The 19,820-nt window shown below is 63.0% G+C and overlaps 2 protein-coding genes across 3 annotated transcripts in view; one reads left to right on the plus strand and one right to left on the minus strand.

Annotated features, from left to right (window-relative positions):
• Positions 1-820: 820 nt before the first annotated feature.
• On the minus strand, positions 821-17,650 carry FIBCD1 (fibrinogen C domain containing 1). The gene is made up of 7 exons (XM_074846366.1): positions 17,563-17,650; positions 12,110-12,586; positions 10,988-11,147; positions 10,084-10,220; positions 4,394-4,490; positions 3,843-4,022; positions 821-3,544 (listed from the first exon to the last, which is right to left on the minus strand). The coding sequence occupies exons 1-7, from the start codon at positions 17,632-17,634 to the stop codon at positions 3,285-3,287; spliced, it is 1,383 nt and encodes a 460-aa protein (XP_074702467.1). The 5' UTR covers positions 17,635-17,650; the 3' UTR covers positions 821-3,284.
• Positions 17,651-18,040: 390 nt separating this feature from the next.
• The window catches only part of LAMC3 (laminin subunit gamma 3), a 32,744-nt gene continuing 30,964 nt past the window's right edge, over positions 18,041-19,820 (plus strand). For both annotated transcript variants that reach the window (XM_074846339.1, XM_074846340.1), the window contains exon 1: positions 18,041-18,096. The gene's annotated coding sequence lies outside the window, so the exon portion shown is untranslated. The remainder of the gene's footprint in view (positions 18,097-19,820) is intronic.

Raw genomic sequence — 19,820 nt, forward strand, 5'->3', positions numbered from 1 at the left:
CCAAGCCACCACAATGGGAGCACGTCGCCACTGCTAATTAACGCGCCTCCTTCGTTTGCCGCCTCGTTTGGAGGAGAGGCTGGGTGTGCGCCGCGCTGGAGACGGCCTTGAGTCACTGGCAGCGGTGCTGGTGGGAGGGAGGGTCTCATCTGGGGGCACGAATGTCCCCCACCCTCTTGGCGGGTGCATACTTGTGTGTGGCTGTTGGGGGTCCCAGACGTGTGTGCAGGTGTGGTGGGTGCGCAGGCACTGGCAGGGACCCCTGCACCCCCAAGCCTGCTCAGGGACTGGCCCTGCGCGCACAAGCTGGAGTGCTCCCCCCACCCTTGGCTGGTGCTGGCAGCCACCGGTGCTAAAGCGTGGGACCCCAATGCCTGGCACTCAGCTGTCCCCTCCTGGGTCTGGCCTGGCCTGGGGCAGAGTGGGGTGTGGGGTGGGCAGCACTCAGCTCAGCGGGAAGGGGCCAGGGCACCCCATCTGCCCATCAGCACAGGCACAGGGGACCAGGTCCCCTCGGCACCGAGACCTGCCACCACCCTCTGTCCTGGCCCCAGGGCCACCCGCGGTGCCTGGGTTTGGGCTGGAGCCCTGGGAAGCCTCCACTGGCCCGTTCCTGCCCCGCCGGGTCTCCCCAGCAGCTTTGCAGAGTGGTTTGGGTAGGCCAAGCCCACGATGGGCAGGTTCCTGGGGATGCCACGCCGTGAGCCTGGTGCAGGGATGGAGCCATCCCCGGCAATCTGGCGCCGCTCCCTTTGCTGTCACCGCGACAGGTTTCTCCGGCAATGTCCCAGCACGTGGGCACAGCCACTGACACGCCAGCTAACGATGAGTTCCTTTTATTAAGGAGTTTAGAAAGTCCACATATACAGCGTTGGACACCACTCACACACGACCTAGACTTCACGGCACTGCTACACAGCACGACCCAGCCCAGGGCTCCACCAGGAAGGTACGTGGCCAGGTCCCGGGCCCCCCCAGATGCCCCTGCCCACCCCTCTCCAGAGAGGTGTCACCACAGACGGGTTTAGCCTAATCTGGGGCTGCGGAGTGACGCGTCCGCTCTCGGGAATAATCCTGGGAAATCCTGCATCTTGGTGTGGATTAAATACTTCTCGCGCAAGTCAAAACAGAGTCATTAGGGAGTCCTGGGTGACACGGGCAGTTACACAAGGGCGTGCTACCAACAACCGTCCTGTCCCCAGCACGAAAAAACACCGGTGGAGGGATCCCGGGAGGGGACGAGCCTTCCCACCCGGGGCACGTGGCTCCGTGTGCCTTCTTGTCCTGAAGGCGAGTGCTAGAAAACCCAGCTACAGCTAATCCACTGAAATAAATGAACAAAAAGTAAAGACAGGCGTTGTGCTCCCCGCCTGCATGGGACCCTTTCCAGAGGGGTCTGGCGAGGCGCAGGAAGCCCCTCGGGAGCTGCCAGGGGCTCCTGCTCTTGTGCTGGCTGGGAAATGCCACCATCGAGCTCCCCCAAATCCCATTGCTTGGGAAACCCAGCCTGGCTGGCTGCTCCAGGCAGGGACAGAGCCAGACAGAGCCTGTGCTCAGAGCTCATCCTCACCCGAGGGCTCCGAGGAATGTTCTGGCAGAGGGGAAAGCTGCGGTGATCCCCAGTGCATTGTTTGTCCCCGCTTCCCCAGCAAGACAGACAGACAAGGACTTGCCCAGCAGGCAAAAGGGTGCAACCAGCACAAGGTCTGAGGTGGGGAAGGCTTAAAAAAAGAAGCACGCAGGGAAGTACAAATCTGCCACAGCCAGGAAGATGAGCCTTTGATCTCTCTGTGCCTTAAGCCTCCCGGAAACAGGAACGGCGGGAGCTTTCCTCCCCTTCTCAGGCAGTCTGTCCGTCCAACACTGTTTCTTGGGGCCAGGGCCTGGTGCAGGGGCTCTGCTCCCCATTGCTGCTGTAGCACAGGCAGAAAATCATGTAAAGGGTAGCAGGATTCCAGCTGTCCCCCTCCCTGTTCCTACACAGCCCACTCAGGCTTGGTTTTTTTGGTTTTTTTACAAAATCCCCAGGTTGAGTCCTTCAAGAGAGCCAGAGGGAGAGGTCAGCCCCACACCCCATGGCAGCTCCTCCTTGGGTTGGCTGGCACGAGGCATCGCCTGCTGCCCAGTTATCAGGGCCCTGCAGATGCTAAGCCCCACTCAGGTCTTCTTTTTGCAAAACCTTAATGGGATTTGAAGAAATGAAAGGCGTTGAATATCTGCAGGTGCCGAGCCAGAGCGCGGCTCATCCTTGGGTAAAAATGAATGCGGGTCCCCAGGCTGGGAGCGAGCAGAGGGGGCTCGCTCAGGGACATGTGGGTGTGCTGGCCAAAGCCAAGGGTTTCAGGAAAGGTCACAGCTTTTGGATTGCAAAAGTCCGTCATAAATCCAAGTGGATCTGTTTGGGAGGGAGGAGCTGCGAAATGCAGGCAGAGCTGTGCTGGGAAGCGAGCCTTCCTCACCTCCTCCTCCTTGCCGTGCTCCCCGTTTCCCCAGCTCCATGCCCTGCTCAGTTCTGGGGGTGTGTCTTTGCAGCACCATGTTGTCTTGCTTTGGGGTGTCCCAACCTGCCAGGAAGCTCCAGGAACTGGGACAATGGGGACAAAAGAGTTTATAGTTGTCCCTTTCCAGCTGCATTGCTCTCGCAGGGGCAGAGGTGAGCGTTTTGCAGACCGGAGAAGGAATCGCTGGCACGGTCAGGAATCTGCATGGGCTGCAACCCAGCCGAGCCCTCCCCATCCCCAGGGGTACCATGGGGTGAGCTGGAACCGTGGAACAGCAGCCCCATCCCTGTCCCAGGGGCTCTGCAGGGCTCAGGGGCTCCCCGTGGCGAGTGTCCTCCCATCCCTCACCAGCTCAGCCAGGCCAGTGCTGGGTGTCTGTGCCCAAAGTGGAGATGAGCGGAGGTGCCCAGCCTGCCTGGGCTGCTGCATCCCTCCCTCCCTCCCTCTAGTCCCTTCCCCTCCTTGCCAGACCCGGCTGGGCACTGCTCCCCAAATCCCCGCATCCCGCTGCCCTCTCTGCCGCAGCCATAAGCACCGGCTGTGGGTCACGCTCTGGCCAGGAGACCCGTTTTGGCTGCAGGGGAGCCATGGCAGTAGGAAGCAAAGGTCCAGTGATGTCCGTGGGTGCCCAGGAGCTAAAGCCACCCTTGCCGGGGGCAGGTGCTCTCCAGGGGCCCCTCAGAGATGGGCCAGCCCTCAGGGAGGATGGGGAGGATGGCAGCTGGGGGGTGGTGGGGAAGGGTGGGGGACTGGGCACGGGGTGGGGGGGTTCATGCCATCCAGCTAATTCTCCTCCCGGACAGGCCGGATCTTCATCTCGGTGAACTTGAGGGAGTACTGCCAGCCGGTCCAGGAGGACCACTCGATGCCGTCGGCGTAGGAGCTGTGGTGGCCCTTGAGGTACTGCCCGTTGAGGTTGGAGGTGTGGCAGTTGCGGTACCACCAGGCGCCGTGGTAGAAAGCTGCGCAGTTGTTCTCCGAGTGGTCGTTGTCCAGGTCCTTGGTGGTGAACTTCATCCCGTTGTGCTTCAGGAAGGAGTCACCTGCCACCGGGGGAAAGGAGCCATGATGGGCCCTTCCTGCCCCTCACCCTGCCCTTGGACTGTTTCCCACCCCAGGGGCCTCCTGTGGGCACCCCAATGGGGCACTTGGGGTCACGGACCCTGCAAACACCCAACTGCAGCCCCTCTCCTTCCTCCAGCTCCCTGTGGCTGCAGGGACGCAGCCGGCACTGCTGCCAGCACCGGAGGAGTCCGCTAACACCCCAGCGAGGAGATTTGGTGGCTGTGGGCTTCCCTTGCTCCATGAGACCACGCGTGTCCCCCTGCCCCATCACCCTACCTGCTGTCCCCGAGTAGTCGGCGATGGAGACAGGGTACCCGTCCTCCTCGGGGTCAACGGAGAAGAGCCCCACGCCAAAGCTGCCGTAGTGGGCGAAGGCGGTGCCGTTGTCAAAGTCCTCCAGGTCGATGCGGAGCTCGTAGCTGCCCTGCACCGTCAGCACGTGGATCCGCTTCAGCCCTGTGGCAGAGGGAGGGGGTGAGTGTGGGGACCCCGGCAGGGATGGGGTGGCCAGGGGTCCCTGGGGAGGGGTCTTGGGGCAGGACAGGGAGCGGTTCCCACCCTCAAGCCCTCACTCTGTTGTTACTGCATGGCCAAGGGCACGTGCTCAGTTTGTGGGCAAACAGCCCCATCGCTTCCCTGCCCCTGTGCAGCCACCTGGTCCCCTCCCCGCCTGCCCTGGCCATTACTCTTAGGACGTGGGTGCTGGCCAGGGGGGTCTCAGTGTCCCTTCCTTTGCAAAGGAAACCCCAGACCTCCCTGGGAGGGGGGCTGGGGAACCCCAGGCTTTGCCAGCCCGCCCAGAGTCGAGCACTGCCAGCCCCACGCACCTAACCAGTGCTCTCCTGTCAGCTTCCCGAAGCCATCCCGGTAAGCTTCCCAGCCACGGAAAAAGTTCACAGAGCCGTCCTCCCGCCGCTGAAACACCTGGGGAGACACGTGGGGCGTCAGTCGTGGGGCTGCTCCGAGCCTGTGCACCCCGAGCAGCCCCCCTGCTCCCCACCGTGCTGCCCACCCCTCCCCACCGCTGCCTTAGCAGACACGGGCACAAATTAAACCCTTTCAACTCAGTAATTACACAGGGATGCTGGCGAGCAGGTCCCCAGGGAAGGACCGGATCATTATCTGCCTGCTCCCAGGGATGGGTGCGTTGGGTCAGATAAAATCCTTCACCAGATCCTCTGCCTGGAAATGGAGGCAGAGCTCAGGAAGCCCACGGTGTGCTCCTGCGGGAAGGTGGCCGGTGCCCCTGGGAGCAGTGGGCACCCAGCACCCGGCTCGAAACAGCCTGGGCTCTGCCATTACACACAGGAACGGAGGTGAGGATGGATGGACGGACAGACAGCAGCACTCGGGGTCTGTCCCTGCAGCACGTGCTGCAAAACCGTCCTGCAGACAGCAGGATGCTCGGAGCTGTGTAAAGATAAGCAGCTGATTTCCCCCTCCCGAGTGCCCCCCAGTCTCTGCGGGGCAGCCGCCCCGTTATCAGGCATCGTTCCTGTGATGGCCTCATTAGTCATCCCAGAGAAATTAACTGTGGGGCACCGGCCGCCCCAACTCTGCCAGAGCCCCCAGATCCCAGCCAGATCACTGGGGCTCAGCGCAGCATTTTACCTTGGAGCCTTTCCCTTTTCCTCTCCCATCTGCTCATCAGCATGTCGTGCCCTGTGTGTTTCATCCCCTTTCATCCATAGTTTCGGGTTTGATTTATTGACAATGATCCAGAAAATACTGCTCCGTGTCCAACCATTTGAACTTAATTAAGCCTCCAACCCTGGATTAATTGCATTAAACTTGGCTGAGCCAGCCTGCCCAATTGCCACCAAGCCCCGCGCTCCCGTGGCCGCGGCGGCGGGAGGGGACGACGGGGCACTTGGTGATTTAGGAACAGCCGCCCTGTGCGCCGGCAGCCAAGGGGCCAGAGCACCCCGTCTGCAGGGCTGGGATGTGTTGCTGAGCCCGTTCACCCTGATTCCAGCAGCTGAGACTCAGGCAACACCACCGAGCCCCCGCGCCGGCCGGGAAGCCGCCGTGCTTTGCTCCATGGCGGGGATGCTCCTTCCCAGCCGCCCCCCAGCTGCTCCTGCCCTTCTGCATGTCCAGTGTTTCATCCCAGCATGTGGAGGAGACCCAGCTCATGAGCTTCGCGCTGGTTTGTCCCTCACCAGATGGACATTTTCGGGGCTGTGGGTGCCCGGTGCAGGCTCCAGCGCGCTCCTTGGCATGGCAGGGCTCTGATCCTGCTGTACTTACCTTCTAGAATTAGAGCCTTAATTTTTATCCCTGTGTTGAGCACTTGAGAAGCTGCAGTTAAGCCCGTTTAAAGGGGCTTTCTTTGGGCTTGCTGGGAAAGGGGGATGGATGGCGTGGCTGGATGGGGGCCCGAAGCTGATTTTCCCCAGCCAACGTCCGCTCCAGCCCTGCTGCACAGGGAAGGTGGCGGAGGCAGCACCAATGCTCCCTCTTAATCAGCTTTGACCCGCGGTTGTAAATAGGCCAGTTGCCTGAACGGTGCCCAGGGAAGCGTGCGGGGCACGTCTCCGCTGGCTGAGCCTTGGCTCGGCAATCAGCCCGGGCGCTGGAGGAGCCCTTGGTGCTCCAGTGCCTGCTGGGCTCAGCTCCAAGGGGCTGGAAACTGGGTTGGGAGGGCTGGTGGGTGCTGGAAGTCCAGTGTCCTCCTGAATCTCCTGCTCCATCCTCATCATCTCTTGTACACGGTTCCTCCTTGTGCTTCACGCGTGCACCCGCCTCTCCCGCAGGCAGGTGGGGAGGTGGGAGCCTCCTCCTCGCCCCCCACACCAGAATGCTGCAGGCACCGGGATGCTGCAGGCACCAGGATGCTGCAACACCAGTGACCCGCAGGCTCGCCGCGCGCTCCCAGCCCTGCCTCGCTGCTCTCTTCCTCCTCATCAAATATGCATCACCCCCTCTTAAGCAAAAAGGATTTCCTTCCCTTCTTTAAAGGCAAGGCTGAAATATTTATCTCCCCCGCTCTCTGCCTCCCCCGGTCGTGCTGAGCTCATGGGGCAGGGACAGGCTCCTGCAAAGGCACCAACCCAGAAAAATGGGTTAAAAAAAGAGAAAAGCGGGAGTGCTGGCCTGTGCCTGCCATGGCGTTGGTGGTGAGGGAGGGCTCTGCTCCCTCTCCCCGCAGCCCCGATGCCAGCCCCCACCAAAGCCCCATCAGGCTCAAAACCCCACCTCAGCCGCAGCCTGGGGACACACTCGGCCATCCCGTTTCTGCCACCGCAGCAGTTGAGCTCCCGGTCAGGTTTTCGGCAGCTGTGGCACAGCCGCCACAGCCCCGGCTGCCGTTTCTCTGAGCCCCCGTCACAGTGGGGAGACCATCTTCAGGTTCAGTCACGGAGAAGACAATCTCGGAGCATCGCAGGGGCCGGTCTCTGGGAAGTGCCAATCCCCTGCCATAGCCTGTAACATCGCAGCCAGCAGCGCTGCCCGTCCCGGGGACCCGGCTGCTCCTGCCTGTCCCCGCCGGCAAAATTGTCTTGTCCCATTCATGGCGACACATAAATTCCATCTTTCGGAAACAGCATGCGTTTCCCCAGGCTCGTCTCACCCACTGCCTTCGGCTTATCCCAGTCCATGTGTAAATGCATCAGCATCTGCTCAAACCCCCCAGCCCGCTCCGGGACCCCTCCGGCGGGTGGTGAGCGGGCTGGGCAAAGCTGTCCCCGTGAGCAGCCCCAGCGTGGCAGATGCCCATGGAGCTGGAAGCTGTCACTTAACATCACCACAGCCCTCGTCCTGCTGGCACAGCCTTTTCTCCCACATCCTTTGGCTTGCCCACCACTTCCCAATACATGCTGTACATGGAAAATAATGCTGAAGCGGCCGGAATTGTCACGGCACTGTTATTTATGGGGCTGAGATGCTGATCCTGGGGGGCTTTGCCCTGGCTAGGCAGTGATGGAGGCTCAGGGGCACTGGGAGGAGCGTGGGGCATTTCCAAAAACAGCACATGAAGAGGCAACTTTTTCAGGCCTCCCAGGATGCTGAGCCTCCCCCACCCCGTTATTACTTTAATAAAGTGCCGGAGGTGAGTGTCAAAGGGGGAGTCAGGGTCAGGCTGGGCAATTACAGGGCTGCAGCCTGGCACTGCGTGAGGCTCGGGTCAGCCCGGGGGAGTCACTGCAATTAAAGTTGGTGCTGAGCGCAGGACGTGGATGTTCCCGTGGGCACCGGTGGGCACCGACCCGGACCCACGCCCCAGCTGGCTGCAAACGTGGCCCCGCTGCTGGCGGGCAGGACAAGGGGGGAGACAAAATGGACTGGGGGGGTGTGCTGGGGGCTCCCCGGCTCTTCCCTCCCACATTTTGTGTCACCCTGCCCTGCCTGGACGCCGATGCTGGCTGCCCTCTCTGCCACGTTTCTGCCTTTTGACTATGCAGAATCGGCAGCAAACAGCCCCAGAGCTGCAATCGCTGGTACAGCACAGGCGACCGCGGCCGCCCTGGGCTGGATGCGGCCGTCGCAGGGAGGAGAGGTGTTAGTCTGGTGAGGGCTGTGCCTTGCTCGGTCGTCCCAACGAAAGGGATGGGGAACACCCAGGGACCTCTGGCGAGGGGACAGGGTGACACTGCAGATCACGCCGTGGGGATGGGAAGGTGCTGAGCAGCACCCGCTGACTGACCCCAGCTGGGTTTCTTCCCCACAGGGCATCAGGACAGCTCTTCCCCCTGCCCCGCTCCCTGTGGTCTCTAAGCCATCCATGCAGGCTAAGGCTTAGCTCAGCAGCTCCCAAGCTCCCGAGTCAAAATTGATTCAGCTGCTGCCATCGCTTCCACCCACCCACCCACATGCAAATAAGCCCAAATGTCAGGAGTAATCGCTCCAGAGGAGGAGGAGGAGGAGGAGGGGAGGGAAATTTCCCAGGCTCTGCACCGCGGTGCCCAGCCGTGCCACAGCTTACCTGGAGCCTGGGTATGCCAGCGCCCCAAGGACACACACACCCCCCCCCAACATCCTCAGCCCCATGGGAGATGGCTGAGACACCCCCTGCACCCCAAGAGACTGGAGGTACGTTTGGGAGCCTCTGCTGCAGAGCAGCCCTGAGACACGGGAGCCTGGGACAAGGGGCCTCGGCCCTGCTCTGGGTGCACCCATCTTCGGGACACCGGGAGTTGGCACCCAGTTGGGCTCCTCTTCTCCTGGCTGAGGTGGGGCAGAGCTGTGGTGCTGCCTGGTTGTGGTGCCGCAGGCAGGACCGTGCTGGCTGGGTGTAAAATCATTTACTTTGCCCCCTCCCCAGCTCAGCCAGAGCCCTCCTGGTTGCAGCAGCTTTAAATAAGCCTCTGAGTGTCTCGATAATCACCTTGGGCTGCTCTTCAGGCAGCGCTTGAGCACGGCTGAGGCTGGTAGAAACTGTGCACGGGGTTGCAAGGGCCCTCCTCACCCTGGGGAGCAAGTGGGTCCCCCCTTTTCCCTCTGCGAGCCCCTCAGGAGCTGGGGTCCCTGGGGCTGTGCTGTGCCTCAGTTTCCCCACTGGAGCTGCTGGTACCAACCTGTGCACGACAGGTTGCTCCAGCCTGGGGTGGGCTGTGGGCAGACCGAGGCTGAAGGCTCATCAGCCCCCCGAGGGCAGGGGGGCTAAGCTCCCTCCTGGTGCTGCTCAAAGCTGCTTAGAGGAATCAGATCGTGGGGATTTGTTTCCCAGAGTTCCCAGCTGGAGGGGTGCTGGCTGGCTCAGCTCGCCCAGCGTGTCCTTGGAGGAGAGGCTGCTGGCCCACCCCTCCCAGTGAGCCCCCCGCCATCTCCCTGGGACCCTCTCACTTTCCTGCCAGCACCCCAAGCAATGCTTTCCTGGGGAGGGGCTGCCTGCACCCAAAAAGACCCCTGAGGCAACGGGGTTCTCCAGGCTTGGGGCTGCCAGTGCCGCGTCCCCCCTGCTCCCTGCCCCCAGTACTGTGATTACGGGGCCGTCGCAGCCGCTGAGACAAAGCAAATGGGACAGGGCAGCTGGGCAGCGAGTGAATCGGTGCCACACTGGAGGTGTCCCGGGCACCCCTGCGTTAGATGAGGTGGAATGTGCTGGGTTTGGGGTTCACCCCGAGCCTCAGCGCCAGCCCACCAGGACCACCAGGACAGGGCAAAGCACAGCCATTTACCCCATGGCACAACTGCAGCTACGCTGTGCCTCAGCCAGGCATCAGCCCCGCTGAGAAGGACCAGACTTCCAGCCGTGGCATCCAACTCCCCAAAACCACCCTCTAGCTCCAGCCAAGCTCCCCCAGGGCAGGGCAGGGCCACCGGGCTCCGACGCAGGGCTGAAGCCGGCAGCTCTGCCGATGCCACCAGCACGAGTAACGCAGACAAGGCTGTTTGTTTGCTTGTTTCCCCACGGGACTGGGCACCCTGTGCACAGCCAGGCCCCGTCAGCATTCATCCCCCACCCTGATAGCACATCCGAGTGCTGAGAGTGACATCTCCCACCCCTGGCATGGGGACAGCCTGTGGCCGGCGGTGGCATCGCCCAGCGCCCCCCAGCACGGCGGCAGCTCACCGTCCAGCCGCCGCCGTCGGTCGTCATGTCGCAGTAGACCTGGAAGCCGGAGGGATAGTGCGTGGGGAAGATGGAGTAAATCCCATCCTCTTGCTGTCCGCTCGCATAGATGTCAAAGCAGTCTCGGGGCCGGGAGCCTGCAGCGTGGCATTGGGATGGGGTGGGACAGGAGGAAAGCTGGTTAATTAATGATCTAATTTAATGGCTTGCCATTTCTTTCAGGCTCTCAACCTTGCTGCCAGCTCTAGTTGGCGGCTCGGTGCTGCCTTGCTGTTTCTCTCCTTTCTCCTTCAATGCTCAGGGTGAGCAGTGCCCGGGGGGGACTCAGCCACCACGGGGACCCCCACCTTGGCAACCGTCAGGGACCGACCCCATGTCCCTGTGTGACGGCAAGGGCAGGCTGGGACCCAGCTGGGGAGGAGGGAGCCGATGCCTGGAGGCAGCTGCAGGCAGCATGTGGGCATGTGCTCGCAGCCCCAGGACAGTCTTACTCAGCTTCATCTTAACCAAACGATGATGAATGGGACTGTTTATTCCAAGTCCCGTGCAGCGCTGCCCTCTGCACCCCAGTGAAGGCGAACGGTCGCATCTCACTCTGCTTTTGCCCCAGCTACGTCTACGTGGGGAATAGGGGGGTCGGCAGGGGTGTAAAGTGGCTTTTGTGCTGGCTGGTTTATGGACAACTGGGCGCCGCACAGTGAGAAACACCCCTTCTAGGACACAACTTTCCATCTCTCTCCTGCTCCATCTCCCCCATCTCCTCACCAGCCCCCCCAGTGTATTAAATCCCTTCTCCAGACTGGTTTCCCCCATCTTGAGTGGTTTTCTCCTGCCCCTCTTCTTAGGTAGAAACCTGCTGAGAGGAGCCCCGGGTGCACCCCTCTCCTCGGGGACGCCGTCTCACCGTTGGAGCAGCCCCGGGGCCGCGCTCCCCTGGCCGGTGCTCGCTGCAGGTCGGCCTTGAGCCGGGGCCGGGCACTGCCACGCTCCTTCTGCAGCGTGTCGAGGACGTCGCTGACGGAGCTCACCAGCCGAGCCATGTTGGTCTGGCTCTCCGAGAGCAGCTGTGGGCAGGGGACATATGGGGGGACAAAGAATTGGGGTTTAATGTGGTTAAAACCCTTCCATGCCCCAGCCCCTTGACCACCCTGCCGTGAGGATGCTCTGCCCGCTCCCACGGCTCCCCAGGTGCCTGTGGGCAGCAACACTCCCCGCGAGGGTACGGGCTGGTGAGGGACAGGTGGGGACATAAAAGCCACAGCAGATCCCATATGGCATGTCCGGTGCTTTTTGGCCTGGGGTCAGGGTCCAGATAGCACCTATTGACATCAGGGCTGAGAAATCCCTGAACTTGGGTGCGTCGGTGCCGCCACCCGTGGGATAAAGAGCATTTCTGGACAAGGGATGGGATCGTGAGGTGGCAGGAATAGCTGTGTCCTGAGACAGCCACTGGCTCTCCACTGTCCCCGAGGTGACCCGGGCCAGGCGAGTGACATGGGGAGGCCATGGCAGAGCAGCAGGATGGGGAGCGAAGCGAAGCAGCAGGGATCGAGCAGCCCCATCCAAAGGGAGATGAGGGACAGGCACGGAGCTGAGCATCCAGCCGTGCCCTGGCTCTTGCTACAATGTCCGGCAGACCCCCGGCATAACCAGGTAAGTATTTCATCATCTGGGAAATTTGTGGGACTGTAAATAAAGGGGGGCTGATTGCTGCATGAACCACCCTTGGGATGGTCCTGTGCTGTGCTCGGCTCAGCTCAGAGCCCCCAAACTGGACCCAAAGCCGGCAGATCCACAACGTGGGAGGCTGCACGCCCGGCTCGTTGGCACCGGGGCGGTTCGGCAGTGAGACACAGGAGGCTGATGAGCTGGAGCTGAAGTTGTGCTTCCTAACTTGCAATTCCCAAGCACCCACCTTAAACCTCAGCTCCTTGTGCTGGAGGTCTCCCCTGGACACCGTGGGGAGATGGGAACGGGGGGGGCTGTCCCCAAGGAGCACCGTGTGGCACTCCCAGCCCCAGCTCACCTGGATGAGCCTGCCCTGCTCTCCCTGCAGGGCGCTGAGCTCCTGCCCCATGGCGCTGTGCCCCTTCTTGAGGCCATCACAGTCGGCACGCAGCTGCACAGCGTGTGTCAGCAGCTTGGCCACCTCGTCCGCCACTGTGACCAGCAGGGCCTTCTGCTGGCTCTTGGTGGCCTTGGCCTCGGCATCGTGGTCTGTGACGGCGCGCAGCAGGGAGGTCTGCAGCCCCTCCAGGCGCCCGAAGGTGCCCGCCGCGTCGGGGCAGTTGGGGTCGATGAAGATGTTGATGCGGGAGCTGTCGGCTTTCTCGATGGTGACCAGCGCGTTGGCTTCCTCGGGGTTGGTGCTGATGACGGGGGGCGACTCAGTGACGGGCGTGTGGTAGTGGTTCATGAAGAGGATGGCCCCCGTGACTGTCACTGCCAGGAGGACGGCCACCGAGAGCAGGACAGTGCACAGGATGTATCCGCAGCTCATCCTCTGCGGACAGAGAGATGGACACCATTGGGACCCGTCTAGACAGACCCATCCCGGCTCCCCTTCATCCGAGAGGTGGGTTCAAACCCTCACGGGATTCGGGGGGTCCAGCAACAAGGGAAGTGAGGTTGGACATGGCGGGTGGTGGCAGAGGAGGGGCTGTGGGGACCCCAGGGAGCCGTGCGGTTCTGTCAGGGACGTGGAGGCCACGGGCGAGCGCTCAGCAAGCAAAGCAGCTAAACCTGCCTGGGAGGCGGAGGTATGAAATAATAAAGAGAGCGAACGCGTAGCAGCCGCCTGCTCCCACTGGCATGTTTTATTTAAGGCGGTGATACTCAGCTGGAGCAGCCCAGGCTCTCGGGGAGGTGCGTGCGGGGCTCCCCACTGCCCTGGGCACGAATATGGGAAGAAAAAGGGAAAACACCCCATGTGCCCCAGAGCGGGGACGGCGGGGATAGCAAGGAGGTGAGGGAAGGCAGGGGCTGTCCCCAGCAGCAAGGGGAGGCTGTGGGTCGATGCTGGGGCATTCCCAGCTGCGGGATACCATGTGTCCCCGGCTCCCTTGTGTCCTCGCTGTGTGCCAGAGGGGAGCAGAGCTGCTCCCTAAGCCCTTGGACTTGTCCCAGAGCCTCCTGGCAAGGGGGGGGGTCACTGTGGGAAAGGTCTCCGACCCGCCCTGAGCCTTTCCAGCAGCTCTGCTGCCGCAAGCACCCATCGGCTCAGCCCATGGGAGCTGCTCCGTGCACACCAAGAGCCTTTTCTCCTTGCAAAGCATGAAGTGCCGAGGCCGTCAGTGCAGAGGGAGCGAGCTGCCACCCAGTCTCATCAGCCCCCTGTCCTCCCCGCCACCTCCCCTTCTCATTACACCTGCAGGACAGAGGCTGTGATTTTCCCCTGACCCTGGTCACGGCTGTCACAAGGAATTGCAGGGCTGCCAGAAAACTGCAGATTCGGAAAGACAAAGACTACTTTCCCCAGAAACGAGGGGAAAATTGCTGCATCTGCAAAGATTTCCCAGGCCCTGTCCCCTCCTGTGCACATCTATCTGGAGTGACACCTTCCTTCAAGCACCCTTCATTTCATTCACGCTCCCGCAACCATTTGCATTAAGGTGACCCCGGCTGCAGCGGGGCTGGCCAGCCAGGGTCTGGGGGGCCAGGGATGCCCCATCAGCCATGGGGGATGCTCCAGGTTTCTTCCTCAGCCCACGGAGTGAGGCTGGAGATGCAAACGGCGCTGGGCTGAAAGGGAAACCACCCTGCAGGGACCTCTGTAACGAGGCAGCCCCAGGCTCAGTGTGCATTAAAAGGAGATGTCAAAGGCAATACGGGGAGCTTTTGGCAAGCAGAGGGTCAGGGGAGTTTGCCCTGTGTTTGCAGACATGAAATCCTGGCCTGGGGGCACAAAGGGCACCCAGGAGCAGCAGGATGGTGGCAGATGGAGGTGGGAGTTGCCCATTGCTGACATCCTCATGGGGACACCCAGGACCTCGGCACAACTAGGCCCCTCAGCACCCTGCAAGCGCAGAAGGGACAGGAGGGATGGCTGCTGACCAGAGGCCAACGTTGGGTGGTTTGGGATCCGCAGGGTGAGCAGGGACCGTGTCCCCGTGGCTGTCCCGGCTATTGCAGCACCTTCAGCTCCCCGGCTCTCTGCCTTCCTGTCCCACCGGCTGCTGCTCCCCACCATGCTGACGTCCCCAGCCTGAACCGTGCCCGCTGGGACACCCGGATGGGCTGTGACAGCTGAGGGACCCGTCCGAGCATGAAGGGTTTCAGGAGCAGAACCGTGCACGGGCAACGCTCCGCTTCCAGTGGCCACACAAATCCCAACTGGGTGATAACACACCAAAATCCTGCAGCTCTGCCCGGGAGCTGCATCCAGCTGTTTTCCAGCCTCTGAGCCCCAGCATCGCTGCCCTCCCACCAGCACTGGGAACTGGGGCAGGAACTGGGGGACAATTCCCTTTGTAAGTGACCCCCTCTGCTTGCGACCGCTAGATCCCAAGCGGTGGCAGCTTTACGGGTCCCGTGGCATTTTTCTGGCAGGTTGTGTTACCTGGCAACCTGCGGTGGGGAGAGGAGGGAAACACTCAGCCAGCAGCACCAGCCACGCTCCAAATTGGGGTGTGGGTCCCCCCAAAGCCCCCCAGCACAGCAGCACAGCAGCTGCGTGCCCAGCTCCCAGCGTGGGGCCCTGCAGACACCTCTGCTGCAAGCTCCTGCCCCACCATGGCCACAGCCCTCATCACTCCAGGGGTTGCTGCTGTCCGTTACACGGGCCTTGGGCTTCTGGATCTTCTTGCCAAGGCTTTCAGGAAGATGCAGAACATCCCCCTGCCCCGGTTATTGGTGTCCCCCTAGGGACATCCATCAGGCTGGAGATCCTGATGTCTCCAAATCACTCCTTCCTACGGAGAGCAGAAGCTACGAGGCTGGGAGGTGCTTGGATGAGCGGAGCTTCACTTGCAAACCTGCTCTGGAGCTGGGGTTGGAGCTCGGGAAGGAGCCCCAGGCAGGAACCGAGGCACTGTTGCCTTCCCGGTGCAAAGCTGAGCCGGGCTCTCCGTGCCCTGTGCTGGCTCAGGCTGTATATTGACACTTGGCCACCGTGCCCCATGGGGGCCGGGTCCTCGGTGCCCCAGCCATGCCACATGAGCCCTGCACCCTGGGGCTGTGCGGGTCCCTGCAGCCCCCGTGTCCATCATCCCCCCACCAAGTGTCCCCCAGCTTCCTCAGCCAGCTGGACAGGCGAGTGGCTGTGCTGGGGGGAGGACACAGGAGCTCTGGCACACACAGCCTGCGGGGAGGGAAGGACACGAGCTGGCTTGTCCCCGGGGCAGCCTGAGCAGAGCCGGAGGTGCCCTGGCTCCCGGGGAGTGTGGATGGATGGAGAGCAGTGGCAGGAGAGGCTGAGCTCTGCCATGGGAGATGCTCTTCGAGGCGGAGATGCCCTTCGCTCCTGCCAAAGCTGCTGCTCTTTGCCAGCTCACCCGGCAAGCTCTGTGCTGTGGGATGGTGGGCAGCCCTGGGTGCTCTCCCCCTGAGCCATGCCCCCAGCCAGGTACGAACCAGGACCCTGGCTGTGCTTCTGAGGCGGGTGGACGCTGTGGTTTGCATCACCCAGGCTCAACTGCTGGCGCAAACTTTAGTCCAGGCACCCCCACCTTACTTCTGGTGTCCACACAGCTCCAAAGGAGCCCCACAGCAGCAGAGGCCAGTCCCTTGCCCCCCCAAGCCCTTGCTCACTCGGAGCAGCTCATTTTGCATCCCAGCCACTCGCCCTGCACTGCCCCTGTCCCTCTCCACCCTCCCTGCCTGTCCAGCTCTGCTGCTGCTCAGCTTTGCGCAGGGCTGCAGCCCCCATCCCTGCTCACCCTGGGGCAGGGGCTGTACCCCAGCCGCCCCCGCTGCACACCGCTGCTCCCCGCGCCCTCCCAGAGCTTAACGCCGCACTTCGCTCGCTCCCCGCAGACAAACGGAGGCAGATGAACTGAATCCCGCTCCCGTTACCTGCTCTCCTCTGTCATCCAAAGCCTGACTGCTGCTGCTCCTACAGCACGGCGTGTTTTGCAGCTCGGGGAGAGGAGAGGAGAGGGCTGGTGAGACCACCAGAGCCGGCTCCATGGGTGAGCAGGCAGGAGGGCTGGGATGGGTTCCCACTGGCGCTTATGGGAGCTGGGAGCCCAGCACTGGCTGCACAGCACACTCCGTCCCTCCTTTGCAACCCCCTGCATGAGCCACCAGCTCCGGGCTGTGCTGTCCAGCCCCGTACGGGTGGTGGGGCTGGATCCATCCTGCCCAGCTCATCCTCAGGCCCATGGGGGGGGGAACAGAAGCGGGTGGATAACGGCTCCAGCTGGATGGCACCGCTCGGACCCCTGGGTGGAGGGGCTGCGTGCCGGGGAGGCAGCTGTGCTGGGAAGGGGAGAGGAGAACCAGGTTTCTCTCTCGGGGGGGGTGGGTCTGGGACCTCCTGTGCTTCTCGGGGTGGGCAGCCCCTCTCCAGACAGGCGAGGAAGCCGTTCAGGCTGACCGGGGAGACGAGGGCTCAGAGAAGGGTGTGCAGGCAGCAGAAGTCAGGCAGAAGTCCCTTTCCTGCATCGCTGCGGGCAGAAGGGGGACAGGGAAGTGGCAGACTGGGGAGGGGGGTGAGTTTGTCTCACGGCTGCTCCCCCCCCCATCCTCACCCAGCACCGGGGTGCGGAGGGAGGACAGGCACTGCCAGCTCCTGGCTCCTTGACTCTGGGGCTCTGTCAGAGCTTCGCTTTCCCCCAGCTCTTCACTTGCTCCTTCCCTTCCCGCTCTGCCTGTACCCAGAGTGCAGACAGGGCAGCCGCGTGCCCTGGCCAGGCAGCCATGCCTGCTCTTCCCTGCCTGCTCGCTGGCGTTGGGCGGCCGGAGGCCGGGCAGATGGCCGCTCCTTGCACGCTGGGCCGGAGGAGCTGGCACACGTGCGGCCGGTTGTGCAAACAGGCTCCGGCACGTGCCCGATCCCCCGGCGCGTCGCCGCTGGCTCTGCCACCGCTTCGCCGCACCCCGCCGCAACGCCAGCCTCTCCCCCCTCCAAAAAAAACCACCCCAAGGCCTGGCAGCTGGGAGTCCGGGGACCAAGAGGGATGAGTCTGGCTGCAGCAGATGCCAAATCCCCTGTCGAGGGTTATTTAAGCGGTTTCGAATGGGCAGTGGTTCATCACAGACGTGTGTGGCAGCCCCGGAGCATCGCCCGCTGCCTGGCGCGGGGCAGCCCCGGCGCTGGAGCCCGAGGGGGGGCACTGACAAAATAAATAAACTCAATAATTCGAGAGGGGGGGTGAAGGGAGGCAGCCCGGAGGGCTCTGCACAGCGCGGGGGTTGCTCACCCCGCCGGGCTGCACCGGGAGAAAAACTCGCTGGGGTGAAACGCGGCGGGGGTGGGTGTCGGTGGGACCCCCGGGCTGTCCCCTGCCCCGCTGCCCCCCGCCGCCCCCCGCCCCGTACCTGCGATTTCTCCTGCTGCCCGTCCTCAAGTTGCGAGGCTCCTCCCATGGTTTTCCAGCGCTCGTTCCCCATCGCGCCGCCAACTTCCAGCCCAAGTGCCCAGACCCCCCCCACCCTCCAACTCCAGACCCCCTCCCCGGCAGCGCAGCCCCCGGCCCGCCCGCACTGCCCGGCTGGCCGCGGCGGGAGGACGGGCGGCGGCAGCGGCGGCGGCGGCGGAGGAGGAGGAGGAGGGAGGGAGGAAGAGGAGGGAGGGAGGACACGGGCACGGGGGTGGATCTTCCCTTCCCGCCCGCCCCGCTCCCCCCGGGGCTCCCCCGGCCCCGCTCCGGGGACACCGCCCGGCGATGCCCCGGGGACTCTCCCCGCCCCCCCCCCCGCCCCCCGCCCAGCACCGCCCTGCGCCCCCCCCCGGCCGCCTCAGCGGCTCCGGAGTCACTCCGGATCCGAGCCCCCTCCACTCGTTTCTGCCCCGGGGGTCTGCAGCCCCGCAGCTGCCCAGATGTGGCAGCACAGCTGGAGGAGCGGCAGCAGGTAAGGCAGGGGTTGGTGCCGGCGGGTCCAGGGGGATACAGGGGGGCGAGGGGCGGGTGGGGGGCGGGTGCCCCGGGGACACGCTCACCCCCTTTCCAAAGCTACGGTCCCCAGTTCAGCACCCCACGCTGGCAGGGCTCTGTCCCACCAGTGGGCAGGGATGGGCAGGGCGCTGGGCAGAGTGGGGGGCGTTGGCATCAACCCCCCCAAACCTTTGTGCCTAAGAGTAGTCAAAGTGCTGGGCTCTTGTTAGCAAACGCCAGTGCACGGGGGAAAGCTGGTGCTGGCTGGGGGGAGGCAGTGGCTGAGCCCCCCAGCACAGGGGGTGTCACACCGATGCCCACTGGAGCATCACTTGCCCAGACCTCAGCGTTCCCAGCCCAAAGCAGCGGTGCTGGCCCTGCGTGCCGCCAGCTCCCGCGCAGGAGTCCCTCCCCGGCCTGATTTACCGCCACCTCTCCGGGCATGGATGTGGTTTTCTTTACCGTACCTTTGCGCCACCTCCCTTAAATCTTTTATTTGCCGCTTGTCTGACCCGCAGGCAGGAATGTTGCTAAGAGGTTCAGAGAAGAATCGTGAGAGCAGCGTTAATCCGGCTGGGGGGAGGCTGCTCTCTCCATGCTGAGAAGCCCCCAGGAAACCTCCTGGGGGGGCCCTGCAGCCCCCCTGTACGCTCCCCCTCCTGCAGCACGAAGCTGTTCCCCGGGCAGGGCAGCACAACAGGGCTGGAGGTTTGTTCCGACTCTCCCTGGGTCTCTGTCCCTGGTTTGGGACCCCCCAGCAGGTCCCGTGTGGCTTTGCTGAGGTGGGGGCTGCCTCCCTGCAGCGGCAGACAAGGCGCAGGGTGGTAGGTTGTGCGTGCTGGGGGCCAGGGGGCCAAGCGGCTTCTCTCCGGGACACACACCCCATTTTGGGAAGAGTTGGGTGCGTGCTGGGGCAGCAAACAGTGCCAAAGGCCGTCGGTACGTGTGTGTGTGTGTGTGTGTGTGTGTGAGCGCGCGCGCAAATCCTGCCTTTGGCTGTGGTGTTGTGTGGATTTACCAGGCGATGCTCATGGCCGGCAGCCCAGCTCCTTCCCCACGGAAGGTTTTCAAGGACTTCCCTTTACAGCTGAGGCCGTCCAACTCATTCCACCAGTGGGGTGTTTGGCGTGCCCACGCCAGCCAGGCTCAGCCCCCACACCGCTCGGCCGCTCTGGAAGAAGGAGGCCACGGGTGCTTGGGAGGCTGTTTTAGATGAACTCCAAACAATAAAAACTTATCATTAAAAAGAAATGTATCTTGGCTTCCTGTGGCCTGGCAGCGCGGGGAGGAGTGATTCAGTGGCTTGTCAGCCCTGGGTGTTAGGCACGCCGAGCTGCACAACTGGACACTCTCCAAGTCCAGCAACTCATTTTCTGCAGATGGAGCCGGGACCGTGCAGCGGGCTGATGTTTAATTTGCAATCCAACATACCTTGACATAACCCACAGACGAATCGCGGGGGCTGGCGTGGGCCGGGATGCTGGGAAGGAGTCAGCAAGTGGGGCTGGGATGCCTCCGCTGCGCCCTGACACTGGGGTGCCCGTGAGGGTGCGGGTGCAGGGTCCAGCTCAGCGGGTCCCAGTGCCGTTCCCGGTGGCCAGGCTGGTGGGTGGCTCTCTGAGCCGTGGCGATGTGGCGGTGAGCGGGACCAAGGGTGCCTGCCTGGAGGAGGGGGGCTGTGTTTCTGGGAGCCCAGGCATT

Source organism: Strix aluco, chromosome 20 (assembly GCF_031877795.1).
Source record: "Strix aluco isolate bStrAlu1 chromosome 20, bStrAlu1.hap1, whole genome shotgun sequence".
Classification (NCBI taxonomy): Eukaryota; Metazoa; Chordata; class Aves; order Strigiformes; family Strigidae; genus Strix; species Strix aluco.